The sequence below is a fragment of the Pocillopora verrucosa genome, chromosome 12 (genome assembly GCF_036669915.1).
Source record: "Pocillopora verrucosa isolate sample1 chromosome 12, ASM3666991v2, whole genome shotgun sequence".
Lineage (NCBI taxonomy): Eukaryota > Metazoa > Cnidaria > Anthozoa > Scleractinia > Pocilloporidae > Pocillopora > Pocillopora verrucosa.
This window is the reverse complement of record NC_089323.1, coordinates 3669633-3679351: the sequence shown is the minus strand read 5'-3', so window position 1 is coordinate 3679351 and position 9719 is coordinate 3669633. Positions and strand designations below refer to the sequence as shown.

Here is a 9719-nt window from a genome sequence, read left to right as displayed (position 1 = left end):
AATAATGAAGAAATATTGAGATGGCCTTCCAAGGGTGTGATAGTTTAGTCAAGTAACATTTTGCACCTGTCATGGTTCCTGTTATAAATTCTGATCAGGTGCGACAAGAAGAGAAAATAACTGCGGGATATTTTCAAATAACGAAACGAAACGTCAAACATTTTTTTTTTCAAATTTCTTGATATCTACGGCCAAACATTAATTTTAAGCTGCCAGTTAATTGTGTTCAGAATAATAACTGTTTTTAATTTATTTTAAGAATGTTTTTCGCGTGGCATGAACATTTTGCTGGAGTTTTATTTTTGCGGATGGAGACAATTCGTGCTATGTAGGGAAAAAAATCATCTCAATCTCTATATGACAGACAGTTTCATCAGCCTGAGGGTGGATATTCAACTGAAAGGACAGAAAGGAAGGAGGGAAGGAGATTAATAATTTACATTTTTTATTATCTCTTTTTTTTTTCTTTTTGCTTTTCAATATTCCAACTTCTGTATAGTTTTACAGAGAGAATGTAAAAAGCTGGTAGGCGATTAGTCGATGAATATTCCGATTAAGTCGGAAAACAAAGAATGTGCTCTGGATACTTGCAATTGATTCACTTCTGTAGATTATCATTTGGCTGAAGATAACAGACTTTCGCAATGTTTTATTGAACCCGATTTTTCAGCGGGAATGTAATTTTGCAGATCGACAATTATCCTCAAAATCAATGTAGGTATACCGTTCCGGAGCAATTTCTATTTGTTTATCTACAGAGAGGTTTTTTCTTTTAATATTAAACTAACAGTTGTCTTTAACCTTAAAATTTTTATCAGCTCTTATTTAAAATGCGTTCTTGAGTGAAATTTATCGACCAGATTGACACCAAACGGGTTTGGGGGCTTAATTGATGTCAGGCACACCCTCTAAATTTCAAGAAAGGTGTATACGTATTGTTATCTAATTGTCAGGACTGACCGTGCGTTCAACCAATTTAAAACAAGTAGGATGTATTGAGGAAGTTTTTAGCGTGGATGATATAAAGAAAATAAGATTTAACTGTTTCATGGCCAGGTGGTTGCTGTGAAGAAGTATTATGCCGTTTTCTCAGTAATTCCAAAAACCGTACCGAAAGGAGGAAAACCGTTCTTAGAGCTGCACTATGATTTCGACGACAAACTCAACAGAGGGTGGAACACAGACTGAAGCATATCAAGTATTGCTATGCTCTCCCTCCTTGATGGCTGGGTTACAACAAAAACAATCGATTGCTTTCTCAGCAGTTAACATTTTCCTCTCCATCACAGCATTTCTTGGGAATTCCTTCATCCTTGTTGCCCTTAGCAAGAAAACTTCCCTTCATCCACCATCCAAACTCTTGTATCGTTGTTTGGCAACAACTGATCTGTTGGTTGGTCTCGTAAGTCAGCCTCTCGCTGCAACTTATTGGATGTCCTTGGTTTACGAAGAATGGAGTCTTTGTCGATACGCAAAGGACGCAGCCTTCATATCAAGCCATGCGTTATGTGGGGTGTCTTTGTGGACGTTGACGGCCATAAGCGTGGATAGACTTCTCGCTCTGTTGTTGGGAATAAGATACAGACAAATAGTAACTTTAAAGCGCACATGTATCATTACAGCTACTTTTTGGATTTTATCCGTCGCCGCTGGATCATTTTACATTTCACGTAATCGAATAGTTATTTGGTATACTATTATTTTTATACCGTCATGCTCGGTGATCTCAATCGCCTCGTACACAAAGATTTTTCGCACTCTTAGAAATCATCAGGCTCAATTACAAGATCATTTTCAACAACAGCCGAGCCAAACAACTGCTCTGAACATGGCAAGATACAGGAAGGCAGCAAACAGTGCACTGTGGGTGCAGTTAGCATTAGCTGTTTGTTATGTACCAAAATTTATAACGCTGCTTATGAACAATTATAGAAAAACATATTCTTCACATGTAGTCGTCATCGATGGAATTACATGTATTATATTATATTCCAACTCCACTTTGAACCCGTTTCTTTACTGCTGGAGAGTCAGAGAAGTGAGAAAAGCAATAAAGCAGACAATCCGACAAGCATTTTGCTTTCCACGGAGTTAGATATAATTTCACAGGATTGTCAAACTTGTATTAATCAGGCGTAATTTGAGGGGACAAAGAAAAAAAGATAGAATGAAACAAATATAATTTTTCAGCATCTGCTAGATGCCTTAACGTTTGCCTATTTATGCTGATAAATATTAAATAAAAACGCCGTACCATTGTTTAGAAATCTAACCCCGTCGGCTTAAAGATAAATTGAAAAGGGCAGAACTAACATAACCCAGATGCCGAGAGGTGCTATCTGTTTGACTTTCCTCCGACATACTAGGCAGGGCCTCTGTGAACTCGCTGCTTTTTTTCATATCAAATGCTAATGCTATCTCCTGATTATTTCGTGTTTTAAATTGATGTAGTAAACCATATAATAACTACGCGCTATTGTGGACTGAACTGCTCCTGATTATAAGCGCACGATTTATAAGAATTGAACGAAATTAATTCTTTTAGATGAGAATATGTCTCAGCCTTGAGAGAGAAAGGGTACATAGCGAATGCGAGATATTGTAGAAGTTAGGAAAGTTTATAAAGATGGAAATTTAAATCGACGGTTTGTTGGTTTAGTTACTTTACATTTATTACCTGTTGCAATTCCTTCAGGTTCTTGTCAGAAGCGAAAGGAAGAGAAACAAGCTTGTAGATGTTTTTCAATAACGAGATATCAATGAGATATTGTCTGAAATTACTAGGAATCTAAGTCCACCAAATAATTTTGAATAAATTGATGTATTCGGAGATTTTAACGGTTGTGACTTTTATCTCAGAGGTATTTCCGTGTAATATGCAAAGATTACGGTGGGAGTTTTTCTTGTGCAATTGGGAATCGTTAATGCTTTGCAGAAACATATGTCTTTCCTATTCCAGATGCGTAAAATTCTAAAATTTATTTTAAGAACTAAGAGAATCTGAGGAAGATTTTGGAGAATCATATGGTTTCCAATGCGGAACTAAGAAGGGGAAGGGGAGGGGGGTGGTCAGTTAGTTTAGTTTTGCACCTTTCATGGTTCCTTTGTAAATTCTGATCAAATGCGACAAGTAGAGGAAATGATTAAGGATGTTTTTAAATAACAAAACAAAACTTTATTTTTAAAAATTTCTTGACATCTACGTCCATAGATTAATTTTCAATTGTCAGTTAAATGCGATAACTATCGAGTACTTTAAATTCAAGAAGCAAAGAAAAGAGTTTAAGATGACAATTAGCTGCCGTTGGAATAAGACTGACAGAAATTATGGAGGATGGAATATTGAATAAACATTGAAATGGCTATTTAAGAGTGTGATGGTTTAATTAAGTAGCAGTTTTCACCTGTTATGGTTCCTTTTATAAATTCTTATTAGATGCGACAAGAAGAGAAAATAACTAAGGGATGTTTTCAAATAACGAAACGAAACGTTAATTTAAAATTCAAATTTCTTGATATCTACGGCCATAGATTAATTTTTCAGTTGTCAGTTAAATGTTTTCGGAATTATAACTGTTTTCAATTTAATTCAAGACTATTTTTCGTGTGGCATGAACATTTTGTGAGAGATTTATATTTGCGGATGGAGACAATTTGTGCTTTGTGGGAAAAATATTTAGTACGTCTCTACATGACGGACAGTTTCGTCAGTGAAACATCAGGCTGAGGGCGAATGTACTACCGAAGGGTCAGAAAGGTAGGAAATAGATAATTTCATTTTTTATTTTTTCCTTCTTCCGTCTTCGCCATAGTTTTATAAAGAGGAGGTAAACAACTGGTAGGCGATTGGTCGATAGATTTTTCGAGTGTGTCCGAGGACAAAGAATGTACTCTGGATACTTGCAATTCATTCACTTTCGTAGCTTATAATTTGGCAAAAGATAACAGACTTTCGCAATTTTTTATTGAATGCGATTTTTCAGCGGGAACGTCGTTTGCGGATCGACAAATATCCTGAAAATTAATTCAGGTATACCGTTCCGGGCCAATTCCTATTTTAGTATCTACAGAGAGGTTTATCAAAAAATAACAAACTAACAGGTGTCTTCATCCTTTAGAGTTTTTTAAGCTCTTATTTAAAATGCATTCTTGAATAAAATTTATCAGCCCGAGAGACACCTTTTAGGGGGTTTAATTCCGTTAGAGGGTTCCCTCAACCAATTTAAAACGAGTAGGATGCACTGAGGAAGATTTTAGAGTTGATGACATAAAGAAAATTAAAAACGAAGACAATGCAAGAGAATAATTTAAGATCACAACCAGCGACCGTTCGAATGAGACTGAGAGAAATTAGGGAAGATGGTTCTTTTTATAAATTCTGATCAGTTGCGTTAGCAAGAGAAAATAATTGCGGGATATTTTCAAATAACGAAACGAAACGTCAAACATTTTCCTCAAATTTCTTGATATCAAAGGTCCTAGATTAATTTTAGTTGTCAGTTAAACGTGGTCGGAATGATGATTGTTTCTGAATTTATTTCAAGACTGTTTTTCGTGTGGCGTGAACATTTCGTGGGAGTTTTTATTTTTGCGGATGGAGAAAATCTATGCTTTGTACGAAAAAGATTAGGTCCGTCTCTACATGACTACTAGTTTCATCAGTGAAACATCAGCCGGAGGGGGGATGCTCTACTGGCAGGACAGAAAGGAAAGAAGGAAGGAAATAATTTGAGTTTTATTATTCCCGTGTGCCATCTTCTCTATAGTTTAACAAAGAGGAAGTAAAAAGCCGGTGGGCGATTTGTCGATAGATGCTCCGAGTAAGTCCTAAAACAAAGAATGTGCTCTGGATACTTGCAATTGATTCCCTTTTGTAGTTTCTAATTTGGCTGAAAATAACAAACTTTCGCAGTGTTTTATTCAACGCGATTTTTGAGCGGGGAACGTAATTTTGCGGATCGGCAAATATCCTCGAAATCAATTTAGATTTACCGTTCCGGGGCATTTTTTATATATTCATCTACGGAAAAGTTTGTATGTTTTGTTTTGTTTTATTATTATTATTATTATTATTATTTTTTTTTTAATGTGGAACTAACGGTTGTCCTTAACCTTAAAATTTTTACCAGCTCTTATTTAAAATGCGTTCTTGCATGAAATCTATCGACCAGATGGATAGCATATGGGGTTGGGAGGTTGATTGATGCAAGGCACATCCTCCAAACTTCAAGAAAGGTCTATATGTATTGTTAATTAATTGTCTCGACTGCCAGTTCGTTCAACCAATTTAATATAAGTTGGATGCATTGAGGAGGTTTTTAGCGTGGATGATATAGAGAAAAATAAGATTTCACTGTTTCTTGGCTAGGATGTTGCTGTGAAGAAGTATTATCCCGTGTTGCCAGCAGTTCCGAAGAACCGTAGCGAAAGGAAGAAAACCGTTCTAAGAGCTGCACCATGATTGCAACGACAAACTCAACAGAGGGTGGAACACAGACGGAAACCTATGAAGTATCGCGATGCTCCTCCTTCTTGTTAGTTGGGTTACCACAACAATCGATTTGTTTCTCAGTAGTTAATATTTTCCTCTCCATCACAGCATTTCTTGGGAATTTTCTAATCCTTGTTGCCCTCAACAAGGAATCTTCCCTTCGTCCACCGTCCAAACTCTTGTATCGTTGTCTGGCAACAACTGATCTATTGGTTGGTCTTATTAGCCAGCCTCTCGCTGCTACTTTCTGGATGTCCGTGGTTCACAAACACTGGAGTCTTTGTCGACACGCAAGGGACGCAGCCTTCATATCAACCTATGCATTATGTGGAGTGTCTTACGTTGACGGCCATAAGCGTGGACAGACTTCTCGCTCTGTTGTTGGGAATAAGATACAGACAAATAGCAACTTTAAAGCGCACATACATCTTTACAGCTACGTTTTGGATCTTATCCGTCGCCGCTGGATCAATTTCCATTTCACACTCTCGAATAATCCGTTGGTATAGTAGTATAGTTATAGCGTTATGCTCAGTGATCTCAATTGCCTCGTACACAAAGATATTTCGCACTCTTAGACATCATCAGGCTCAAGTACAAGATCATGTTCAACAACAGCCGAGCCAAACAACTGCTCTGAACATGGAAAGATACAGGAAGGCAGTAAGCAGTGCACTGTGGGTGCAGTTAGCATTGGCTGTTTGTTATGTACCAAAATTTATAATACTGGTTGTTATCAATCATAGAAAAACTTATTCTTCTCGTTTAGTCGTTATTAAAATAATTACATCCATTTTAGTATATTTTAACTCCACTTTGAACCCGTTCCTTTACTGCTGGAGAATCAGAGAAGTGAGACAAGCAGTAAAGCAGACAATCCAACATGCACTTTGCTTTCCATCGACTTAGATATATTTTCTTGGAGTTATCAGACCTGTATAGATCAGGCGTAATTTGAAGGGAAAGAAAAAAGAAGATAGAATCGTACAAACACGACTTTTCAGCATCTTTGGTGTTTGCCTATTTAAGCTAACAGATATCAAATCAAAACACAGCACCATTATATAGAATTCTAACCGCGTTGGCAAAAAGACAAATTGAAAGGCAGAATAAATATCAGTCAGACGTCAGACGTGTGTACAATACAGTTCTTCCTCATCAGCTGGCTCACAACTTTCCATGCTTAACTTAAATTGCCGCCGAAGTCTTAACCAGTTTTTTAATAGTAAAATCCCAAAGTAAAAAATCGCGGAGAAAAATTTTTTCGAGAGAGAGATTTCTTTGCTGACGTAATGAGCGTGCACAATAGGAATGTAAAGCACGCTTACGCAACTGAATTTGATTAGACAAATTCACTAGCTATGTTATAATCTAAAAGGCTAATTCGAAACGGATTGTCGATAGTCATTGCACGCAAAAATAAAAGAAATACGGAATATGTAGGACATTTTCTCGTGTTATTACATGTTTGCAAAAGGAGCGAGACCTTTAGTAAAGCTTAAGTCGAGTAACTTTAATTTTTAAACGAGAATACAATGTAGGTGAAGAATTAAGGATCATAACCGGCTGCCGTTCGAATGAAACTGAGAGAAATTAGGGAGGATGGAATAATGAAAAACATTGAAACGGCTTTCTAATGGCGTGTTAGTTTAGTTAAGAAATATTGTGCATTTGTCATGGTTCCTTTCATAAATTCTGCTCAGATGTGAGAAGAAGAGAAAACAACTGAGGGATGTCTTCAAATAGGGAAACGAAACGTTAAAGATTTTTTTTTTTTTTAATTTCGTGACATGTACGGCCATGGATTAATTTTAAGAGCGTGTCCACGAGAGCACCAGGGAGTCGTGCTATATGCCACCTCACCGATTTCAATGAAACTTTGCCAGTTTAAAGGGTCTACCCCAAAACTCTAAAGACAAACTGGTTTCTGTTTTGGTTTTTTTCCTGGGGGAGAAAGACCACCCCCCGGTTTCTCTGGGTTTTCACCAAGGAAATCGGTAAAATTAAAAATAGTAAAATAGGTAAAATGTATGAAGCTCTCACTGTGATGGTATTTAACCAATTACCTAGGGTTTGCACACAATTTTTTACATCATAGTTAATGTCTGCCGTGAGTATCAGTCAATTTGATTTACGACTTGTCAATCAACAGAAGCAAATAAACGACCATGTTTTTAGACTTTGCGATTCATCCAAATATTTGACAACTTTGAGCTCAAATATCTCCCCTTGCCAGAAAGCTACAACACTAATCTTGAAATCCCTTTATAATTCATCATTTCGTCGCTGAAAAAAATTTAAAAAATATTTTGAGCACCACCGTATTTTTGTCTTGGATGCCTTTTAAAATCTGCGCCAGTGACAAGTTTCTCTCAACTACACCTGTCACACAATTCTTGCTGAAGGCGATCAGTTGACAAAATATTAAATTATGTAGGAATAGAAAATTTCACGTTGAAAGAGATGCATGTAGGCGAAAAGTCGATGGGAAAATCGTAGCGTTTCTTTCTTCTGTCGTTTATTACTTTAAAGATTTGCTAAAATCAGGAAAAAGGGCTTTTGTACGGCACAAAAAATTCATTAGTCTATAATTTGATTGTTTATCATCATCATTGCTCATTTTAGGTGATTTTAAAGTCACATGCTGCGTGTTGATTGACATTACTACAAGTACCAGTGTGCTCCAACTTCGGCTTTTGCAGACGAGAAATTCTGCGCTCATGGATTAATTTTTTAGCTGTCACTTAAATGCGCTCGGAATTATTACTGTTTTGAATTAATTTCAAGACTGTTTTTCGTGTGGCATGAACATTTTGCGGGAGTTTATTTTATGCGGATGGAGACAATTTTTGCTTTTTAGGCAAAAAAGTAAGTCCGTCCCTACATGACTGACAGTTTCATCAGTGAAACAACAGCCTGAGGGCGCATGTTTAACTGAAGAAACAGAAAGGAAGTAAGGAAGGAAAGAGACAATTTAAATTTTATTATTTCCTTCTTCCATCTTCTCTATAGTTTTACAAAGAGAAGGTAAGCAAGATGTTTGAAAACAAAGAATGCGCTCTGGATACTCGCAATTGTTTCACTTTTGTAGTTTCTCATTGAACTGAAGATAACAGACTTTTGCAATATTTTATTGAAAGCGATTTTTCAGTGGTAATGTCATTTTGCGGATCGACAAATATCCTCAAAATCAATTTACGTACACTGTTTGGGGCCAATTCCTATTTTTTTTTTCTTTTAGCTATAAAGAAGTTTTTTCAAAAACAACATATATTAACAGATGTCTTCATCCTTGAAATTTTTTTTCAGCTCTTATTTAGAGCGCGTTCTTGAATGAAATTTATCAGCCAGTGGGACACCTTTTCAGGGGTTTATTGATGCAAATCATACCCTGAAATTCCAAGATAGATGTATTTGTATAAATATCCAATTCCCTCGACGGACAGTTCGTTCAACCAATTTAGGACGAGTAGGATGCATTGAAGAAGTTTTTAGAGCTGATAATATAAAGAATTATAGCATTTTATTGTTTCATGGCTAGGTGGTTGCTGCGAAGAAGTATTCGTCCGTGTTGCCAGCATTTCCAAAAATCCATAGCGAAAGGAGGAAAACCGTTTTAAGAGCTGCACCATGATTGCGACGACAAACTTAACAGAGGGTGGAACACAGACGGAAGCACATGAATCATTGCCATGTTCCCCCACCTGGGTAGTTGGGATTCAACAACAATCGATTTCTTTCTCAGCAGTTAACATTTTCCTCTCCATCACAGCATTTCTTGGGAATTTTCTAATCCTTGCTGCCCTTAACAAGGAATCTTACCTTCATCCACCGTCCAAACTCTTGTATCGTTGTCTGGCAACAACTGATCTTTTGGTTGGTCTTGTTACTCAGCCTCTCGCTGCTACTTATTGGATGTCAAGCTATGCATTATGTAGGGTGTCTTTGTTGACATTGACGGCCTTAAGCATGGACAGAAATCTCGCTCTGTTGTTAGCAATAAGATACAGACAAATAGTAACTTTAAAGCGCACGTGTATAATTACAGCTACTTTTTGGATTTTTTCCGTCGCCGCTGCCTCATTTTCCTTTTTGCATACTCGAATAAGCTTTTGGTATGGTATTGTCGTCTTTCATGCTCAGTAATCTCAATCGCTTCGTACACAAACATATTTCGCACTCTCAGGCATCATCAGGCTCAAATACAAGATCATGTTCAACAACAGCC

At 36.9% G+C, this 9719-nt stretch overlaps 1 protein-coding gene across 1 annotated transcript; it reads left to right on the top strand.

Annotated features, from left to right (window-relative positions):
• The first annotated feature begins 1144 nt into the window (after window positions 1-1144).
• Window positions 1145-2095, top strand: LOC136277391 (melanocortin receptor 5-like). The gene has a single exon (XM_066159421.1). The coding sequence runs from the start codon at window positions 1145-1147 to the stop codon at window positions 2093-2095; it is 951 nt and encodes a 316-aa protein (XP_066015518.1).
• The last annotated feature ends 7624 nt before the right edge of the window (window positions 2096-9719 follow it).